The 23,175-nt window shown below is 34.9% G+C and overlaps 1 protein-coding gene across 6 annotated transcripts in view; it reads right to left on the bottom strand.

Annotated features, from left to right (window-relative positions):
• Nucleotides 1-23,175, bottom strand: part of UBR3 (ubiquitin protein ligase E3 component n-recognin 3) — a 225,737-nt gene that overhangs the window by 18,962 nt on the left and 183,600 nt on the right. For all 6 annotated transcript variants that reach the window (XM_038584782.1, XM_038584784.1, XM_038584785.1 and 3 more), the window contains 3 exons: nt 7,616-7,740; nt 3,891-3,998; nt 3,647-3,772 (listed from right to left, as the gene is read on the bottom strand). In XM_038584782.1, the coding sequence (XP_038440710.1) occupies nt 3,647-3,772; nt 3,891-3,998; nt 7,616-7,740 (359 nt within the window). The remainder of the gene's footprint in view (nt 1-3,646; nt 3,773-3,890; nt 3,999-7,615; nt 7,741-23,175) is intronic.

Raw genomic sequence — 23,175 nt, 5'->3', positions numbered from 1 at the left:
ATGATTAATGTTCAAAACTTCCAATTGGATTTCACCATTTTAGCAACATATTAGAAAATATAATTTTATTTTTATTTTTTTAAAGATTTATTTATTTATTTATTTATTTATGATAGACAGAGAGAGAGAGAGAGAGAGAGAGAGAGAGAGAGAGGCAGAGACACAGGCAGAGGGAGAAGCAGGCTCCATGCTGGGAGCCCGACGTGGGACTCGATCCCGGGACTCCAGGATTGCGCCCCGGGACTCCAGGATCGCGCCTCCAGGCGCTAAACCGCTGAGCCACCCAGGGATCCCAGAAAATATAATTTTTAACTAAAAACAAACAAAAAGACATGCACAGGACATTTTAGAATTCTCTTTGGGATGCAGCAGAATAAAAAAGGATGCTGCCTGTTATTTCCATTGCTCAGAATCCTAAATGGACATGTATTAAGACAACAAGACAAAAATAAAGATGTGAAGGAAAAGGACAATTTTCTCCTTATTTTCAGATGACATGGTCATAATTACATAAAACAGCTAAAAGAATCAATAGACAAATTATTAGAACTAATAAGAGAAATCAGCAAGTAGCCAGTCACAAGAACACACTAAAAATCAATAGTATTATTCCGTACCAGGAAGGAGCAATCAGTGTGTCACCGAAAGAAGGCATCATTTAGATAGAAACTAAAACCATAAAGCGTAGAAACCTAGGATTCTCTTTATATACAATGCTCTAGAATTTAAAGTGACAATTTTACAATTCTATGAAAAGTATTAAAAGAGAACTGAATGAATGGACTTTATATATAAACTATGTTAAATGTTTTTAAAACTACATGTTCAAGGCAATTCTCATCTAATATCCTGGAGTATTTTGGAAGAAAATTTACAAATTGATTATATAATTATTTATGAAAATAAATGTTCACGTATAGCTAACCAGAAAAATTATTCTAAGTGAAAACGACAAAAAAAAAAAAAAAAAAAAGAAAAAAAAAGAAAAAAAACGTGGGGCAGCCCGGGTGGCTCAGCGGTTTAGTGCTGCCTTCAGCCCAGGGCTGAAGATCCTGGATCCTGGAGATCTGGGATCAAGTCCCACATTGGGCTCCCTTCATGGAGCCTGCTTCTACCTCAGCCTGTGTCTCTGCCTCTCTCTCTCTCTCTCTCTCTTTCTCTCTCTCTGTGTCTCTCATGAATAAGTAAATAAAATCATTAAAAAAAAAAGTGAAAAAAAAAGTGAAATCTGCAAGTGAGATTACATAAATGACAGAAATCTAAACAAAAAGAGACCAAATTTCTATCTAAAGTTGTAACTTAACTTTTCTCGCTTCAGTTGAATATATCCACATCCAACCAATCCCTCAACTTGAATATATGCAAAGTACTTTCATTCGGGCCCCACAAACTTACTTCACATTTCCTCCTTCTATTAATTGTATCAGAAAGGTTCAAGTGTCCCAGGTCCAAAACCCACATACAGTATGACTCTTCTCCCTTGACTCCCACATGTTCAACTAAAATCTTGACTATTCCATCTATGAAATCTTTAATATCTTCCTATCCTCTTCTATTTCTATACTATGTCATTCCCCAACTAGCTTTTCTGTTCCCAATTCTTCCATTCCTCACACCCCCAAATCTTATATTATTAGAATGAGATTTTATCCTAAAATAAAATTTGAATCATGTTACATTTTTGTCTCAAATCTTTCAATGGTCCAAATTCCTTCATGTGAAATTCAAGATCCATTACAACTTCACCACAATGTATTTCTTTTTTAAACATTTTAAAAAAATTTTTATTTATTAATGATAGTCACAGAGAGAGAGAGAGAGAGAGAGAGAGAGAGAGAGAGGCAGAGACACAGGCAGAGGGAGAAGCAGGCTCCATGCAACGAGAGCCCGATGTGGGATTCGATCCCAGGTCTCCAGGATCGCACCCTGGGCCAAAGGCAGGAGCTAACCTGCTGCGTCACCCAGGGATCCCTCCACAATGTATTTCTAACACTATGTAGCATTGTTCCTTTCTGTGCTAATTGAATCATTTCTTCCCTGTCCTATGCATATGCCTGGTGCTCTATCACAAGCATCACTGTACAGCCAACCCCAACCAGCTTTCAATGCCGAGGTCAAGAGCTTCTGCTTCCAGATAATTTCCAACTCATGGAAGAAAAATACCTTCCAGTAAAAACAAATGATAAAATAAACCATAAGGTAATAAGTATACAAAGAACCACAGCCTATAGCCTTTAAATGTGAAGGGAAAAAAGCTGATGAATGAAATAGGTTTTTTTCTATTAATATCCATGCTTGAGGATGCTCATACAGTAGTCCCCCACCTTATCACAGTTTCACCTTGTGTGGTTTCATTTACTGGTGGTCAACTGTGGTTTAGAAATATATGATTCATCTTCTGACATATAATCACAAGGTCAACAGTAGTCTATCACAATGCCTACATATCGTTAATTTCATTTCATCATGTAGGAATTTTATCATCTCATATCACAGGAAGGGTGAGTACAATACAGTAAGATATTTTAACAGACTGTATTCATATAACTTTTATAACATATTGTTATAAATATTCCATTATTATTGTTAATCTCTTACTCTGCCTAATTATAAATTAAACTTTATCATAGGTATCCTTTTTCCATAGGAAAAAAACCTAGTATATACAGAGTTCAATACAAGCACTAGTTTTAGGCATCCACTGAGGGTTTTAAAACATATCCCCTGCAGATAAGGGAAACTACTATATGTCAGAGGAAATACTTTTAAGGTGAAATTTTAAAATAAATAACTATGAAAGAAAATATCTAGTGGATGAACATTTAAAATTTATTCAATATCCATAAACTTTAAATGTTTGAGGACAAATGTACAGAGTTTATCTTGAATCACTTGAAAAAAAAAAACACCAAAGAATCTAAACTATTTAATGTAATGATCAATTACTTAAAAAAAGAACAATCAACTGCTTAATTGTGATATACTGCAGGCTTTGAAGACCATATATATGATAAATGTCTTAATTCCCATATCGAATTCCCTGGAAACAGATGACAGATAATGTCAGGATTATAATCCTATGAGCAGTTTGGTTTACTTACCTTCTGGTTTTCTACTCTGTCACTTTCTTGCCTACTCACATCAACTTAGTTTTATGAAATAGATTAAACCAGTGATAATTCATACATCCAAATTTTTAACGTAACTTGTTTACAAACTGAACATTTTCCTGTCCCAAAATTATATAAATGCCATCATGTCTTCAGATAACCAGCTTTCTGACAACATAACTTTTAATAGGATAGTAAAAGCAGATAATGATCAGTGATTAATATATCAATATGATAAAAATAATGATAAATATATCAGTATGAAAACTGATCTTGTTCAAGTACTGGGCATTTAATAGCATTGATCTCATACAAAAATGCTCAAATATTAAATATTAGTAATATCATAAATGTAAGTAGATGCTAGCAAATACAAAAAAACAATAGTAAATGTTCTAAATGTTTATTCCTTTGAGTTGGACTAACATATACCTGCATGACAGTTCTGTATACATATAAATATTTTACTATTTGTCAGTATATTTCAAAAAATTAACTGTAAACCAAGACTTCCTATTCTCTACCACAAATTATACCTGGCAGCTAGGTAAATCTTCCCCAAAAAGATGATGCTGAAGAAGGCTGGTGATTCTGAGGAAAGGTAAGCAGAAGTCCTGTAAGTATTTTTCCATGGATTCAGGAGACCAAGAAATAGGGCTAACCTAAAGTTAAAAAAAGAGAATCTCAACAATTCATTCTATAATAGATATAGCTTAAAAATTATATTCATAATGGCAATAATACCTAAATTTTTAACAAATTACTATATCTGGAACATACCATTGCAGATTCCTGAGTTCCTTCTTCATGGTATAACTTTCCTTTAGATAGTTCACTTATCACAAAGCTCAGTAACACTTCATAAGACTTTTCAGTATCACATGTATTCTGGGAAAAAATTTAAAAATTAGTTCCATCGGTCACTGAAAAAATTACATTGGAAAGAATACTTTTTAATAATTGTGACTGCATTTTTTTCACACATGTAAACTTCAATTCCTTAAAATCTGTTAACAGTACACCCCTGGATTCTCTATGAAACTGGGTATGTCATTAAAACTATTCCAATACTTCTTTATTTTATTTTAAGATTTATTTATTTATTTATTTATTTATTTATTTATTTATTTATTTATTTATGAGAGAGAGAGAGAGAGAGAGAGAGAGAGAGGGGCAGAGACACGGGAGGAGGGAAAAGCAGGCTCCATGCTGGGAGCCCAACACGGGACTGGATCCCGGGACTCCAGGATCGCGCCCTGGGCCAAAGGCAGGCACTAAACCGCCGAGCCACCCAGGGATCCCCCATGTCCTGATTCTAAACTACAAAAACAGCCCTGACTCTACAAGTGCACTCTTTAATCAGGTGACCCTCTCTACCCTTGACTAATTAGCCAAAAGGATGATCACCTGCCAATCAACAAAAATCAATATCCCACTAAATATCAAAAAAGCAACACATTATGTTTCCAAAATTAATTTAATCAGAGTAGTTTTTAAATAGGCAGAGTTCACTTAAACTCAAAATGCAGAAGACTCAAGAGAAAATATTACCATGATTTTGCTGCTTATTAATCAATGTGATATATTAAAGTTTCTGAAAATATACAATTCAGCCTAAAAGCTTCCTGAATTCAATATACCCTTGAGTAAAAGATTTACAGAGTATAACAACAGCAAAGTATTTCAAGTTATAATACTTTCTAATTTATGGGGAAAATACCCTTCAATAAAAACAAATGATGTTCAGATCATTCAAGTAAGTTACTGAGTGATAATCAGCTTTTAAATCATTATTATCAAAACATATCTTAAGCACTTCTTTTATACATGGCAGGTACTATTCAGATCAGAAAGCAAATATAATGTAATATTCACTCTTGTATGGAGAACTTCTGATGAGAAGATTTATTAGATAAGAAAATAATTTTATTTCATATCTAAGAAGTCTCAGGAAAGCATATTTTTATGTAAGCACTATTTGAATTTTACGAGGAGGGTTGTAAAGCTTAAGAAGAGGATTTCTAATACCATGGATGAAAGACTCAGAATCAAGATCAAAAGAATCCAATGGGAGAGATGGCAAAGGTATGTGGGTTAAATAAAGAAAAGGATCAGGGGTTGAGAGATTCAACAGTTATGTGTGGGGCAGATGCTTTATCTAAATAATAGTAGTTCTTCAAATTTGGGGGGGGGGGTGACAGGACCTTTGAATATATGTTGGATGCTATGGTCCTACTCCCCAACAAAACAAAACAAAACAAAACAAAACAAAACAAAACATGAAAAAGGAAAGGAAAAGGAAAAGGAAAAGGAAAAGGAAAAGGAAAAGGAAAAGGAAAAGGAAAAGGAAAAGGAAAAGGAAAAGGAAAGGACCGGACCTTAGATTATGAAATACTGGTACAGTCTTTTAATAGAAATTCCACTAACCAAAAGAACACAACTTATACAAACTGTAATAATTATATTTCTAGCATAACTAAACCTCATTTTCCTTTACAAATATGTAATACCTGTATTTTTATTGCCCTGGACCAGATTAGGGCTGGCAAAATATCTGTTTTCATTGGAACTGTCATATTTGAGGATAAGAAAATGAGGGATGGAATGAGTAAGTGAGACTCAATGAAGAAAGGAAAGAAGAAGAGGGTGAGGGAAAGAAGGAATAAGTAAAGGAAGAAGGAAGGATAAAGAAGAGGAATGACTGATGCAGAATAGTTACAAAAATCACAATGACTTATTTCATTACTTATAAATTTTGTTGTTGCTATTATTTATAATCTGCTATATATCTAAATGTTTCAGTTTATTACAGAATAAGCTAGCAACATGTGGCAAACCAACCAACAGAATACCATAATTTTTTTGTTTCCATTCACTAAAAGCAATTTATATGGCTATAACCTTCTAATATAGGTTCTGATAAGAATCTGCCTTACATTAAATGTTTCATTAACTACTTTTAAAAATAGCTAACAATTATCAAATTGAGAAAGAAAATTGACAGAACAGTTACCTAAATTAGTTCCATCATAGATTTACAATTGTCTGATTTTCTGTTATTAGGTCTCATTTTAGCAAAAATCAGATGAATAGATTTAGACCTAAATTATATCAGAAAATGTTTTAAATTAGTGTACTGTTTAGACATCTTATTAAGGAAATATATTTAAACAACATAGAAATCGAATATACCTGATTTGAATATTAACAATCCAAATATCAGATCATAGTGCAGAGATATGAAAAGAGTATTTAGAAAAAAGAAAGATTAAAAAAAAAAAAAAAAGAAAGATAATTGCAGAAAGCAAAATTATCCAAGAATGAGCTATTTAGTGGCAGGAGCTCAGCCTGGTATTCAGGCCAACAACTAATATCCCTAATTAAAACATAATGAACTTGGTGATGATACTATATTAAATTTTTGTACACATATTCATGGTTTGGGAGTAAACTAGTGATAAAAGTGAAGATTATATTGACTAGATTTCATGTATTTATAATTGCTTCTCTTTTGATATAAGTAGATACGATTTTATTTTTATTTTTTAAATAAATTTATTTTTTATTGGTGTTCAATTTACCAACATAAGTAGATATGATTTTAATACAAACTTTTCATTAAGGTTCAAAACCTCCTGAAGACTCTATAAATCAATCAATAGGTTCAATTAACACCATAGTTACTATTTTTTCCTACCAACTTCCCCAAATAAAACACAGAAGTAATTTATTTTACCTACCTCTCAGCCAAACCATCTAACTCAGTTCTTTGGTTCTATAGTATCATTTCTGTTCTGAAGTCACTGAAAATACTTAGGTTTAACTAAACTTGCACAATTTTTCCAAATTATTTATGTAATTTTAACTGGAAAACTTTAAATTTGCTAAGAACTTATGTTTTTTTTTTTAAGAGGGGAGGAGGGAAGAGCAGGGAGAGAGCGACAGAATCTTAAGCAGACTCCAAGCCCAGAATGGAGCCCAACCCAGGGCTTAATCCCACAACCCTGAGATCATGACCTATGTCAAAATGCTTAACTGACTGAGCCCCCCGGGTGTCCCACTTCTGTATTTTTTTAATTTAAAGAATAATAATTAAGAAAAGGCTAGGATTTTTAAACTCATAAGTGATGAGTCAAAAGCCATCTTTGGATGGACTGGAAATAGGAGCAAGGAGAAGAAAATATGACAAGTAAAATAGGTAAGTCTGTAGATACTTTATTACTTGCTCACTGTGGTTGGCACAAATTTTATAACTTCTCTAAGTTTAAGGTTTGCAAGCAAAGGCAAAATAAAACTGCTCAAATAAAAAGGGAAAAAGGTCAAGGATGCAGAAGACCTTATTGATCAAGGAGACATTTTTAACTTTTTTAACCTAAGGTGCTCCATTTCAATTGAAATACTATAAATAACTCATTTTGCCTTTCAAACACCTAATCTTATTCACTCATATCCCCAACTTAAAGGAGTTCACCGAACTAATAAATAAATTCAGACAAGACACTAACCTTTTTGAGAGCTCCTGTGTGTTTCCAGGCCGACCTATCTTCCTCATTGCATTTAACTGAAAGTGCCACAAGAGCTTGTGTGTATAGTAGGGTAAAAAGCACCTTCACAATGCAGGTGAAGTGGTCTGTAAGAGAAAGAGAAGATCATTATTTCTTTGGAATCTAAATATTTTGTGCTCAAGATCATTTCACAAATATATACCTTTCCTTGAACATGTTATTGGTTTTTGTTCAACATTTAAGTAGTTTAAACTAATGAGATTATAATGTAGTATTAAATTTGCTACCCAATGGACCTGAAATCATGAAAGCAAAATTCTATTATTCATCCACAGAACATATAAATGAGAGGCAGTTAGCACAGCATAAAGTGTGCTCTGTTTTAAAAGACCAGAGTGCTAATGCCACTCAATCTTGGAATAGTTGTGTAATGTTGGCAAATCCCCTTACTGGACATTATGTGCTTAACAACAACATCTAGGAGCCAGTGTTTAAAACCAACACTTCATCTACTCCAGTGTGATATGAACCTTATAAAGAATATAATATATAATATAGAACTTCTAAAGTTAAAAAAAAAAGAAATACTAATATTTTAGGCACTACAATTGAGTTTGAAATTTTGATTTAAAACTGTAATAAAAAAATAAAAATAAAATTATAATAATGCAAAAAGAGTAGTAACAATACATAAAATAAAATGCCTGGTAGCTTCTGGCACATATCTGATACTTCTAGCACATATTAGATATTTCATAAATGGTAGCTTAAAAATCATAATTAATATTTAAATTGATCTAATAGCTTAGAAAATTTCCTCAAATGTCTCATTTAATCCTCATAACAGTCTCAACTGGACATCTGAGCTTCAAAAGGAAGTGCCTCTGATACAAAGCACCCAGGTCTGAACTTGAATCCATATAGATTATTTTATTGCAGATTCAGTATAACTATCTCAAGTCAGTTCCAACATCTCGGACCATGCTTCTGTCCTTTCTTGCCTACAACAGCTTAATTAGTTGTGTTGGGGGTCCCTGAGACCACTTCCAAGATGATGATTCATCAGGAGGACTCACAAGACTTACACTATAGTCCTATGATTTATTATTACAGCAAGAGATATAAGGTAAAATCATAGAAGGCAAAAGGCACATTGGGCATAATCCAGATGAAACTTTCAGAGTTCTCTACCAGTAGAGTAACACAGAGCATGCTTAATTCCTCTAACAAATTGTAAAAGCATGTGAGAAACTCATGTCAGGTAAGTTCATTAAGAAATTCAGTGCCCAAGGTTTTTATTGAGGTTAGGTCACATAGGCACCCTCTACCTAGCACATAGTAAAGTCCTAAACTCCCAGGAGGAAAGCAGGTGTGTTCAGCATAAATAATCATTGTTTGTGCAGTTTAGACAGAGTGAGCCACTCTCATCAGTTCTGTGGACGGGGGTGGGGGGGGGGTTGTGGAGACCCGCCCCAAAACAAAGTTCCCAAATGCCTGTCAAGGCCTTTCAAAAGTTAACAGTGAGGCCTTCTATGTTAATTCTTTCCTCCACAGTGAGTGATTTATGTGCATCACCTCTTAGCCTCTTGCAACCTTTTCTTTCTTTCTCTTTCTTTTTCTTTCTTTCTTTCTTTCTTTCTTTCTTTCTTTCTTTCTTTCTTTCTTTCTTTCTTTCTTTCTTCTTTCTTTCTTCTTAATTACAGGCAGACTGATATTTTTAAAGGAAATATTTGGCATCCTTCTACTGGACCTTTGTACAAGTTGCAACATTCTTTCCTTCCTGATAACCTGGTTAACTCTTAAATTAGATGACACCTTAAGGTCACTTCCTAAGGAAAATCTTTCCTGATTCTAAAGTGAGTGAGTGGGTGTGTACATGCATACACACGTGAGCACCATCTCTTCCTCATGTTGATGGGCTGGGGTGGGAACTTGACATAGCTGAGCTAGTCAGAGTACCTATCTGGGATTTTTCTAACTGGAGGTAAAGATATAAGTCTGGAAGTGTTAGAGGTCATCCTCCTTGGTTTATGGCAGAGACTGTCTAAAGTAACACTGAATGAAGCAGATCCACAGAGAGGAGAGATCCAAGATGGCAAAAACCCTGCCAGCATCCAAAGCCCTGGTTCTGGTAATTCCCAAGACTACTCTCAACTGTTAAAGTTTGATAATGTGAGTCCATCAGTGTTCTTCTGTGCTTATAAGCTAGCTCTAAATGATTTTCTAAATGTCCTAACACCTACGTGGTTACCATATGCCAGGATACAGACAATAAAAACTTACAATCTGTGTAGAGAGAGAGAGAGACAGATGGCTAGATATATGCATGTGGTATACTGGTAGAAGATAAGAGGATGAACTAATGAAGATAAAGGGCAGGGCATGAAAAAAAATAAATAAATAAAGCCTCCTGTATCAAGCAGGAAAGTTAAGTCTTGAATGACAAAGCCTTAATGAGGAAGGCAAGGGCAGGGAAAGGAAAGAAAGGGGGATTCTAGGCTGATGAAGCCATTTTTATGAGAGCACAGAAAAAGCCTAAGGTTTGCAAGAACTATAAATTGTCCATTGTAACTAGAATCAAGTAGTGATTTTTGAGAGATGAAGCTCAAAAAGCAATATTCATGCTAAAGATAAAAGGTTGTGACCTATAGGCTACCTAACTGCAGCTTACAGAGATGTTTGTTTTTCCTTTACCCTGTTTAGTTTTTAGTAACTAACATTTAATTATAGTATATTTCTTATAAAATCCCAGAATTCCCCTTATTCTCAAAAAAACAGGAAGATCTGACAATCCTGGGCTTACATTCTTACATGCCAACAATGATCTGGAGCTGAGTGATAACTGTCCTCTTCAGCCAAGCATACATTCTAGAGAATTGTCAGTCTCCCACTCCTGATTATATCAAACCAAAGGCTGTTTCACAAGGAGTCAATAAATAACATTGTTAACAACAGACTTAGGCTATGAAGCCAAATTGTCTAGATCTAAATTCTGACTTTTTAGATCTGAGGCAGGTTAGTAATACATTCTTGCTTTTGTTTCCTCATCAATTTAATGGAGATAATAATCTCACCTACCTTAAAAGGATTAAGTGATAAAAGGTTTATAATTAAATGCTTAAGATAGTACATAGCAATGGCAATCAGTAAATTTCTGTTATTAATATTAGTATTTATGTTACTTGTTTATTTATAGGCATTGTATTTATAGCACCTGGACTGGCCAATGAGAAGCCACTGGAGAACTTTAAGCCACTGGAGAACTTTGAGACTAATAATATCAGATCTGCATTTTAAAATATTCACTGTTGGTATTGGGTGTTAAGATGGTAGAGGAGTAGGGTGACCCTAAGCTTTCCTCTTCCCTCAAAAACAGCTAGATAAATATCAAATCATTCAGAATACCCAAAAAATTGCTCTGAGGACTGAGAGAGAGCTGTAGGTCTACAAGAAGAAAAACAGCCACCTCATGGAAGGTAGGAGCTGCAGAGAATTGATTTGGGAGAGAAAAAACTCATGGGAACTGCAGAGGGGAGGGAACCCTGGTCTCAGAGAGAGGAGTGAGATTGACAGGGAGAGAGAGAAAAAGAGTGAAAAAAAAAAAAGAGGAAAAACACATACAGGGGATTGCGCAAGAAAATTCTTCCCCAAAATTACTGACTGGGAAAAGGAGAAGGTTTAAAAGCTGCATTTTTTATAAACAGTGGAATGTAGAGTCTGAAGTTTCAAAGGTCAGTGCCATGCCAGGGTCATACCTGGTGGCCTTAGTGGTACTCCTGTGGGGAAGAAGGGTAGAGATCGGGGAGCGGCAGTATGGTCTGAGGAGCCCTGGGTCCCATCAGAGAGAAACAGTTCCCCTGCTTGGAGTGCATTTGGTAGTGGTGATATGGCCTCTCTGGGGCAAAAGACCTGGCAGGTGCCGTTGAACTGGCCTCTTCACCAGCATAAGAACAAAGAAGCCAGCTGAGGGTAGCAAACCTTAGCAGCAACTTTGTGCTATTATTTACCATAATCTCCAAATTGCTGTGCAGTCACATGACCATTTTTTGGGACCAGCTGGCCCTGGCCACAGTGCAGTGAGATCCTCCCCCAGAGAATCAGTGCAGGTCCAACCACAGGTGCCCCTGAAGTTTGGAGTTTTGAAACCTAGCCATGCCTGAGACAAAATACAGGAGTACTGTACCAACTAGCAGATGGACAGTTCAGACACAGACAGGGTAAAGGCAGGGGACTGACAGAAGCTGGGGAAATAGGACAGGTGACCATTTGCTCGTCTGTGAGGGCTTCCTGAGGAGTGGTGGGCATGAGCTCCCAGTCGTGAGGCAAGAGAGTGGGTTGAAGCCATTCCCCTTCCCATCCTGCCCCCCATCAACACTGACCAACTTCAGTAAATAAAAAGCACTATCAAGTGGAAGTCAGAGCTGCTTACACCAAACCCTGCCCTCCTCCACCCTGTAGGTGCATCTCTACTGGGGAAGTCTATCTGAAAATCAGAGCAGCAGGCCCCTTCCCCAGAAGACCAGCACAAATCCCTTGTCTGTAGCAAGTCTTTCGATCATAGAGTGCTGTAAAGTTTCAGCTTTAGGGGAAACAGGATCTAATTTCCTTTGGGGTTTTTGGTTTTCTTTTTTGTTTTTGAGATAGAAAAAGCAATTAATTTATTTTTTAGTTCAAGGTTCTCTTAACAAGCAGACCAAAATGCACCTTGGATCTAGCTTCTTAATTTTAATTTTATTTTATTTTGACCACCAAAATGACAAGATGGAGGCATTCATCTCAAAAGGAAAAAACAGAAGTGATAGCCAGGGATTTAATCAAAACAGATATAAGTAAGATGTCTGAGCCAGAATTTGAAACAATTATAAGGATACTAGCTGGACTTCAAGAACAGTATAGAAGACACTAGAGAATCCCTTACTACAGAGATAAAAGAACTAAAACCTAGTCAGGCCAAAATTAAAAATGCTATAACTGAGATGTAAATCTGAATGGATCCCATGACAATGAAGATGGACAAAGGAGAGGAATGAATCAGTGATATAGAAGATAAAATTATGAAAAATAATGAAACTGAAAAGAAGAGGGAAAGAAAGGTACTGGATCACAAATGTAGACTTAGGGAACTCAGCAACTCCTTAAAGTGTAATAACAGTATCATAGGAGTCCCAGACGATGAAGATAGAGAAAAAGGGGCAGAAAGTTTATTTGAGCAAATTATAGTTGAAAACTTTTCCTAATCTGGGGAAGCAAACAGACATTGAAATCCAAGAAGCACAGAGAACTTCCATTAAATTCAACAATAGGTGGCCATCACCAAGACATATCACAGTAAAATTCACAAAATACACAGACAAGGAAAGAATCCTGAAAGCAGCAAGGGGGAAAAAAGTTCTTAACCTACAAGGGAAGACAGATCAGGTTCACAGCAGATCTGTCCATAGAAACTTGGCATGCCAGAAGAGAGTGGCAGGATATATTCAACATGCTGAGTGGGAAAAACTCGTAACCAATAAATTTTACATCATTCAGAATAGAAGGACAGATAAGAGTTTTTCAGACAAACAAAAACTAAAAGAATTAATGACCACTAAACCAGCCCTGCAAGAGAAGATATTAAACAGGACTCTTCAAGTGGGGGGGAGTAAAAGACTAAAGCATCAAAGACTAGAAAGGAACAGAGAGCATCCCCAAAAGCACCAATTTTACAGGTAACACAATGGCACTAAATTTGTATCTATCAATAATCACTGATTGTAAAGGGACTAAGTGCTCCAAATGAAAGACACAGTGTATTTCAGAATGGATAAAAAGAACATGACTCATCTAAAACATTCACTACTGCTTCTTGTGAGAAAGGGACTGAAATAAGGCAAGACTAGAGGCAAGACAACCTATTAGCAGACAGCAAAAATACCACAAATGAGAAATTAGACAACCTGAACTAAGGAAGAATAATGATTTAAATATTAAAAATGACAGGATTCAGTAGCCCTCTGGAGGTAGAATGATGGTACTCTCTCACTGACAACAAAGTTTAGTGGTAGGACTAAAATGGAACGACTAAAACAGAGAAAGAGGGCAAGTTTGAATGGGGGAGAAAATTAAATTATAATCTTAATGTTATATATGCTGTTTGTAGTATGCATTGGAACTTGGGTCTGGAGCTCACCAGGAGGTTGTCAACTGGAGCTAGAGATTTGGGAATCATCAGACAATAGGTGAGTAGAAGTCATTGGAAAGAAAATAAAACTGAGAAGGGGCAGGAACTAAGGAACAACTCCAAGAATGGTGAGAGGAAGAGATGAATGAAAAGGAGCATTGAAAATGAGTGAAAAATAGATAGGAGGAGAACCAGAATACAATGGTATCATCAAAGTCGAGAAAAGAATATTTCATGACTTAACTGAATGTCTTAATAGAATGATGAACATTACAGAATTTGTCTACTAAACACAACAAAATGAAGGAAGTCATTTATGCTGCCCAGAAATACCACTCATATATAATTACTTCTCATTTTAAACCATGTGTGTGTGTGTGTGTATATATATATATATATATATTTTTTTTTTTTGCTTAAAAAGAAGTAATATATTTAAGGAAAATAACAGCTACTATAAGCATAATCTTAGCTTTTCAATGTAGCAAAGTACTAGTTTGGGTTTCAGTCATTTTATCTACCTTGATTATCATCATTTTTCAAGTATTTCAAATGGCAGTTTAAAGTCACAGCTTATGCTTAAGTTCTCACATTTACTCATTTATCTAACAAATATTTACTAAATGCTTACCATGTGCAATCAGTGGTTTTTAGGGACTTGGAAGAAAACAAGCTATCACTCACATAAGATGTACATTGGTTCCACAGGTTGTTACTTTCTAAGGTTGCAAAAGAGAACAAAGCCTTCAAATCCAATTATCAATATTTTAAAAGGAAAAGGAAATTGGACATCTACTCTCTCAGCCAATATGCTTTTTAAAAGCCCCAAACCAGAACCCTAACTACCAAACCACCTGAAGGTGAACAAAGGAAGATCATTACTTCCTTGAAATGCCTGTGCAAGCAGACTGTGCACCACGGCACAGACTATAAACTTTATAGTGCTACTGCATGATAAGAAAAAGGGGTGGGGGACCATGGTGCTGCAAAGGCTGCTCAATAATGAAAAACTGACCATAAAAAATACAAGAGTTTAGTATGGAAGATATGTTAGCCTAGAGTTCTTTAAAAAGTGAATTTTTCTTTAGAATCAACAATGAAAATTATATTCCTTATTTCCTATTCCAAATGTCTGTGAACTGAAGTTTCTTTTTCGGGGGGAGGGGCAGGGGAAAGAGGGAGAGAGAATCTTAAGCAGGCTCTAAGCCAGACACAGGGCTCGATTTCTTGACCCTGAGATCACAAACTGAACAGCAAGCAAGAGTCATATGCCCAGCTGACTAAGCCACTCAGGCACCCCTGTGAACTGAAGCTTCTGAAATCTTGGAGAGGTGCCACATCTACCTCATTATACTATTTGAGAACATGAAGTCATCAGTTTTGTTATTTATATTCAATTCATCATTTTAAAAAATCTTAAACTTCATACTTCATTAAATTAAAACATTTTAAATAGATAACATGTGTAAATCTTTGCCTGTATTTGACTTAATTTCATCAAGATAAAATCTTTAAAAAACAGGGATAGTTCAAAGAATGGTTCAAAGGGTACTGACATAACTGAGACAACCCCTTGACTCTATAATGATATCATTAAAATATGAGTAAACCAATTTTCTTCAGTGAGTAATACATGAAGACTTAATGAGAAATTTTAAAAATGAGACAATTCAGTATTTAGTAAGTACCATCTCTATGCAATGGCATTTGTGCTGGGTTCTGTAAAAGTAATCCAAGAAATCTATAGTCTTCTGGGAAGATAATTTACTGGCTTGCTTGCAGGTACCATTCTTAGAGTAAGTGATAAAACAAGAAGACAAACGGGATTCAGATGTCTGCAGAAATTCCTTTCCCATAAATATTTTAGAGTTAAGGTAATACAAAATGCTCCAAGTTTCTTTTATGACAAGGTATAATATATGTAAAATAATAAAATCCTAAGGGTAAAATCATGTAAAAAAGATACAATCTAAAGATGGTATCAGACATTTTAATGTTTTCCTAAAATTACCATGAATAATTTCTGTAAAGATACACTATTCCATTGCCTCCATAAAGCTCTTTGCACATATCCATACAAATATCAAATCTTCTCAGTCTTCTCTTTTATGATCTGAGTTTCTAACTACACATGCTCTGACTCTCTTCAAAAAGTCTAGTCTACAACAAAAATCAATTTGTGATGTGTTTTGCATAATAAGCTCAACTCCATTTTCTCTTTGATGAGTGAAGAACCCAAATAGTTTAATAAGACTTTCTTTGTCTTGATCAACAGAACTCAGAAAAGATTCTAAGTTCATCTAACAACTAATAAGGTAGTTAAAGCTGTTCCCTTGGGTATACTTCATGGCAATTGTGGTTAATAAACTGCCTACATCCTCCAAGAACATTATATAGAAATGATCACAATATGAGATATAAAGATTTAAACCAAAGCAATAACTTTCTTGAATTTCAAAACAGAAAATACACCATTTACCAGAAAATAAGACAATTGGATATTTAACATATCCATTATATGAACATTTACAGCATATTATGTAGCAAGTAGGCACTAGGGATATATGTAAAATGATTCAAGTTCTTGAGGAGCTGATAGCTTAGAGAAGGAGATATTAAAAGAAAACCTACCATTATGACAATGAGACAAGTGTCAAAACAGAACTACAGATGAGTTATTATGGGAAAGGGGAAAAAACGCCCATTTAAGTGAAAGTTTTTCAGGAGAAGGTAACAAGGTAAGAGTACCACACCAGGAGTTATTAAGTAAATAATGGAGAAATGGCAAACATTAAAACATGCTCAAAACTCTCCAATCTTTAAAAAACAAAACTCCTTTGACTATAACCACATATAGCTTGTGCTCTTTCCCCACATTAATTCTTGACAGTTCTCTCTGCCATTTTCTTATTGCCCTCCCATTTCTCATCTCACTATAATCTGCTTCTGATTCTCCAACTACACAAAAGCAACTTCCTTACTATGATTCCTCATTACTGTATATAACTAGGAGTCCTCAGGAGAATTTACAGCTAACACATCTTTAGGGGTCCAAATCCTTTTGAAAACCTGGTTATGGGCTATGGAACTTCTCGGGAAAAAAACTGCATATATACATATAAAAATCTCCTATATAGGGGATCCCTGGGTGGCTCAATGGTTTAGCGCCTGCCTTTGGCCCAGGGCACGATCCTGGAGTCCCGGGATCAAGTGCCATGTCGGGCTCCTGGCATGGAGCCTGCTTCTCCCTCCTCCTGTGTCTCTGCCTCACTTTCTCTCTCTCTCTATCATAAATAAATAAATAGGGATCCCTGGGTGGCGCAGCGGTTTGGCGCCTGCCTTTGGCACAGGGCGCGATCCTGGAGACCCGGGATCGAATCCCACATCGGGCTCCCGGTGCATGGAGCCTGCTTCTCCCTCTGCCTGTGTCTCTGCCTCTCTCTCTCTCTCTCTCTGTGTGTGACTATCATAAATAAATTTAAAAAAAAAAAAAAATAAATAAATAAATAAATAAATAAAATGTGTGTGTGTGTGTGTATATATATATATAAAATAAATAAATCTTTAAAAAATCTCCTATATCATTTTAGGAGATTCATGGATTCCTACTAATGAACCCTTAAATCACAAATCAAAAAAGCTTTGGTCTGAAAAAGCTATCAAATCACATGGGATGATTGGGATCATATGATCAGAACATAAGCCAACACAAACCAAACACAGTATTTAAACAGTTATTATTCTACACTGGGAATAAAAGACATCAACTTTATTAAAATCTATGCTTTCAAGGTCGCCTTGGTGGCTCAGTCAGCTAAGCGTTTGCCTTCAGCTCACATTATCAGATCCTAGGATCGAGCTCCATGTCAGGCTCTCAATCTCTTTCTAATAAAGAAATTACTTAAATCTTTAAAAAAAAATCCTATGAATTCATAACAATACTAAAAAACAAAAAACAATCATCTTTGGAGGATGCTAAAAAAAAAAAAAGCACTCAATAGGGGTGTCTTGCTGACTGTCAGTAAAGCATGCAACTCTTGACCTCAGGGTTGTGAATTCCACATTGGGTGTAGAGATTACTTAAAAATAAGATCTTTAAAGAACAAAAACAATCTGGGAACCATGAACAGCCTCTATGTTACAAAAAGAGAGATACCTGGAAATTGTCTTGTGATGAAAAATATGTTACATCATCCATGAAGTATTTTTGCAAAAATAAAAAGAAATAAGAAACTGAATCTAGGTGCTTAAATCTACCTGCCAGTTTGTAGGGAACACATGGGAATAGAACCTATTATTAAAGGATGCCGTGAGGATGCAATTAAAGTACAGACAAAAGATCCAGATTCTTCAATGAATAAAATATAAGGGGAGGGGGGGAAACCTATAGAGTTAAAAGAGAAATAACTACCAAATTCAACGTGTAGATTTTGTTTGGATCCCAAATCAAATAAACCAACTGTAAGAAACCATTTCTAAAACTTACAGAAATATGAACACTGACTTGGTATCTAATGATATTAAGGCAAAATTACCCATTTAAAAGTGGGCTTATAGTATTGTGATTATGTTTATTGAACAAATCTTTATCTTTTAGAGATACATACTAAAGACTACATAGATGAAATGATAGGATGTCTAGGAGTTGCTTCAAAATAACCCAGGTAAGAGGGAGGATTGAATAGGAGGGGGTATAAATAAGATTGGCCATGAGTTGATAATTGGTGGGTACATGGAGGTTCATTAAACTCTGCTCTGTATTGTTATATATGGTTGAGTTATTCTAAAATAAACAGTATATTTTTACACAGCCTTGGTTTGTAACAAAGCAAGACTGAAATACTTCTTTCTTAAAGTGAATGGGAAATAATAAACAACCTTCTATCTCTGGATGCTGGATGCTGGATGCAGAAGATGGTGTATAATCACTAGTACTAGATGTCCCACTGAATCCTGGAGTCTCTAAACTGTAAGGCATGATTAAACAGAATTATGATACTCCTCAATAACTATCATGGGAATGAACAACATGATCGAAATCTGAGTAACTGATCCTTCCTAAAAAAAGATAATAGTTTTATGTTTTAAATCCCAGGGGTTCAAAAAGAAGGAAAACTTTAGCCAAAGATATGTAAGGTAAGTTTTGTGTGGAACTTTCAAGAGGATAAAGTTCTTCCCTCAACTTTCCATACTGCTGCCTTATTAAACAAAACCCTGATGATAGCAACTGCTGCAACTTTCTTAAAATAACAAAGATGAGAGTCACATCATACAACTGGAGTGTTGTGAAGTTGAAAGACCTGAGCTACCTTCAGACTTCCTTCTACATGAAAAAATAAAAATAAACCCGTCTTAGTTAAGCTACTGTGTCATGTGGGGTTTCTCCTCTGTTACATACAGCCAAACCTGATCCTAAGTTATAAAGGAACTAAGCATGAATACCTGAAAATAGCAACATAAGTTACTTTTAAGCTTATTTTTTAGAGGCCAATGGTATAATGGGTATAATAATGGATAAAAGGACATGAAAAGAGATAAAAGGAAAATAAGCACATGTCTTTAATATATTAACTCAAGCTTCTGAAGAGACAACTGGTGTAAAAAAAGTCTTTTAACCTGAACACGGTGCTAAACACTACAAAGCTAAAGGTAAGTTTCTGCATCACCTATTTTCAGATAAAATTGTGGGATCATTTAACATTCTAGTACATACAAACAGTAATATTTCCTCACTTTCCTTTCTTCTAATAACAACCAGTAACTAAAGAGGTACATGAATACATATTATTATATAAAAAACACAAATACAATAAAGATCACTGCTTGTTAACCCTATGTCAACAGGGAGTACAAAAGAAAAGTTACATTAACTCTACCTCTCCTACTCTACAACTCCCCATCTTTAAAAAAAAAAAAAACTATCTGAAAAAAATTCAAGTAACTTACTATTATGAGGCTCCAAACTTCCTAGCAATTAAATAAAAGTCTCTATCTGGTTATACATAAAATTCAAATAAAGGTCTCTATTTAGTTCTCAATGAGTGACAAACTAAAAGAAATTAACAAAGAATGGCAAATTTTTTTCTGGCCCTAAATTCTAAGAGGAATTTATGACTACAATGACAGTGAGCAACATATCTAATATCTTTGAAGCTGTTTTATAAAAACAGTGCGGATAATCAACCTTGAATTATTATGAAGTTTTAAAAAATATATTTTTAAAAGCAATTCTAACTAAAGTTAATGACTAAATACTTAGCTCTCTGGTTCTCCAAAAGTCAAGTCCATGTTTTATTCATCTTTGCATCTCCATGCTATGCAAAGAAGTACAGCAACCTGGCACATTAGCAGGTACTCATTAAAATCTTTTTGTTTCTTTTTTAATATTTTATTTATTATTCATGAGAGACAGAGAGAGAGAGAGAGAGAGAGGCAGAGACCTACATAGAGGGAGAAGCAGGTTCCATGCAGGGAGCCTGATGTGGGACTCGATCCCAGGACTCCAGGATCACGCTCTGAGCTGAAGGCAGACGCTTAACTGCTGAGCTACCCAGGCATCCCTCATTAAATATTTCTTGAACTAAATCAGGTAATGACTTTTACAACTAAATACTAAACAAACATCTATTGATTAAATTTGTCCACCAAACACTTCTTTAACGATATTATTTTAAGATACAGTTACTAACAGTTACATAGATGTTTTCCTGAATCTATTCTATTCATCTAGCTATTATTAAGTAGATCAATTTTCTTGACTCAAATTTTGGTAAACAAATTTAGAATATGTTTCCACTGAATGTAATTTACCATGTTCAATTAATTCAATGTATTACATCCTCTTTTGGCATTAATTTCACTTTCTATTGAGGGCTAGTGCTAACAATTGTCATCTCATGATAAGGGAAATGCACCAGTTACAGCTCTCAGACACTAATACAGTAGGTCCTTTACAATTAACTGAACTATTTTCAATTTAGATAAACATTAATTATAGAAATCAGTTTATTTCTATATATCAAGTTTCCTTCATTTTAGCTTTTCAAAGGTTTATGTAGTAATTATGCACATACATAAAATGTATATTTAAATATAGTATCTTTAAAAAATAAAAAACCTATTTTGAAAAAATTTTTAAATTTTTAATTTTTTTTTAAAGATTTTATTTACTCATTTGAGACAGAGTGATACAGACAGAGAGAGAGAGAGCAGGAGCAGGAGGAGAGGGAGAGGCAGAGGGAGAGGGACAAGCAGGCTCCTATGGAGCCAGGAGCCAAACATGGGGCTCGATCCTAGGAGCTGAAGATCATGACCTGTGCCAAAGGTAGATGCTTAACCATTTGAGCCACCCAGGCATCCTTATTTTGAAGACTTTATAAAACAAAATAAAATTGTTTACATTTCAAAATGTAGTATTACTAGTATAATTACAAGAGCACAGTCAGGGCAAATCAACCTAACTCCAAAGCAACTATTTCCCTAAAATAAAAAAACTAACCAAAGTAACACAAAAAACCTAGACAGCTTATAACTAATTTTGAAGAGATGAAATTCAATAAGGCTATTTAACAAGTATATTTTGTAAAGTCTGTAAAATAAATAATGAAATTCATATAGACAGCCAAACCTCAAAAAAGTAACATTCAAAAATAACTGAAATTTGGCAGTTTCTCAAGAAGTTAAACAGAATGGCCATGACTCAGCAAACCCACTTTTGGCTATGTACAGGTATTCAAACAAAAAGTGTACACAAATATAACAGTAGCACTACTCATAAGAGCCAAGTGGTAAAAACAATTGAAATGTCTATCAAATGATGACTGGATAAACAAAATGTGGCATAGCCCTACAATGAAATATTACTGAGCCATGAAGAGAAATGAAGTACAACACATACTACAACATGGATGAACCCTGAAAATATTCAGTGAAGGCAGCTGGACACAAAATGCCACATATTATATAATTTTATTAATATGGAATATCTAGTACAGGCAAATCCATAGAGAAAGCAAGCAGATTAGTGGTTTCCTAAGGGGTGGGGAAGAAGGAAATAGGAGTGATTTCTTAATGGATACAAAGTTTCCTCTGGGCTGATGAAAATGTTCTGGATTTAGATAACGGTGATGGTTGTACAACATAGTGAATGTACTGCATTTATACACTTTAAAATTGTCAGAAAGGTGAATTTTATGAATTTAAAAAAACTATTTACTTGAGAGAGAGATAAAGAGCACGTACAAGCTGGGGGACGGGCAGAGGGAGGAGAGAGAATCTGCAGCAGACTCAATGCTGTGTGTGGAGCCCAATGCAGGGCTCAATCCCAGGACCCTGAGATCATAATCTGAGCCAAAATTAAGAGTCGATAACCAACTGAGCCACCCAGGCACCCTGTGAACTTTATGTTTCATAAATTTTATCTTTAAAAACAATCCAAAATTACCGGATGGATTTAGCAAATATACTCAGAACATTTCATTCTAAAACAACAGAATAATATTCAAGTGCATATGGGACATTCTCCAAAATCGATCACATATTAGGCCACAAAACAAGGCTCAACAAATTCAAAAAGATCAAAGTCATAGCATGCATCTTTTCTGATACAATGCTATGAAATTACATGTCAACCACAAGAAAAAACCTGGAAAGACCACAAACACATGGAGGTTATATAACATGCTACTAAACAATGAATGCATCAACCAGGAAATAAAAGAAGAAATTAAAAAGAACATGGACACAAATGAAAATGAAAACATAATGGTTCAAAAACTATGGACACCACAAAGTGTTTCTACAAGGGAAGTTTATAACAATATAGGCCTATCTCAAGAGGCAAGAAAAACATCTCAAATAAACAATCTAACCTTACACCTAAAGAAGCTACAAAAAGAATAAACAAAACCTAAAACCAGCACAAGGGAAAAAAAAAGAAAACCCAGCACAAGGAAAGAAACAATAAAGATTAAACAGAAATAAATGAAACTAAAAAAAAAAAAAAAATCCAATAGAACAGATCAATAAAAACTGGGACTGGATCACTGGAAAAAAAAAAAATTGGTAAAATTGATTAACCTCTAGCCAAACTTTATCAAGAAAAAAAGCGAAAGGACTCAACTAAATAAAATCACTAGTGAACCAATATTACAGAAGTACAATTTTAAGAGAATACTATGAAAAGCTATATGCCAAAAAACTGGACAACCTAAAAGAAATGGATAAATTCGTAGAAATATATAACCTACAAAAACTGAAACAGGAAGAAACAAATTTTGAACAGACTGATTACCAGCAAAGAAACTGAATCAGTTATCAAAAAACTCACAACAAACAAGGACCACATGGCTTTCAAATTCATTCAATGAGGCCACCATTACCCTGATACCAAAACCAGATA

This window comes from Canis lupus, chromosome 36 (assembly GCF_011100685.1).
Source record: "Canis lupus familiaris isolate Mischka breed German Shepherd chromosome 36, alternate assembly UU_Cfam_GSD_1.0, whole genome shotgun sequence".
NCBI lineage: Eukaryota > Metazoa > Chordata > Mammalia > Carnivora > Canidae > Canis > Canis lupus.
This window is presented reverse-complemented; position numbering and strand designations above follow the sequence as displayed.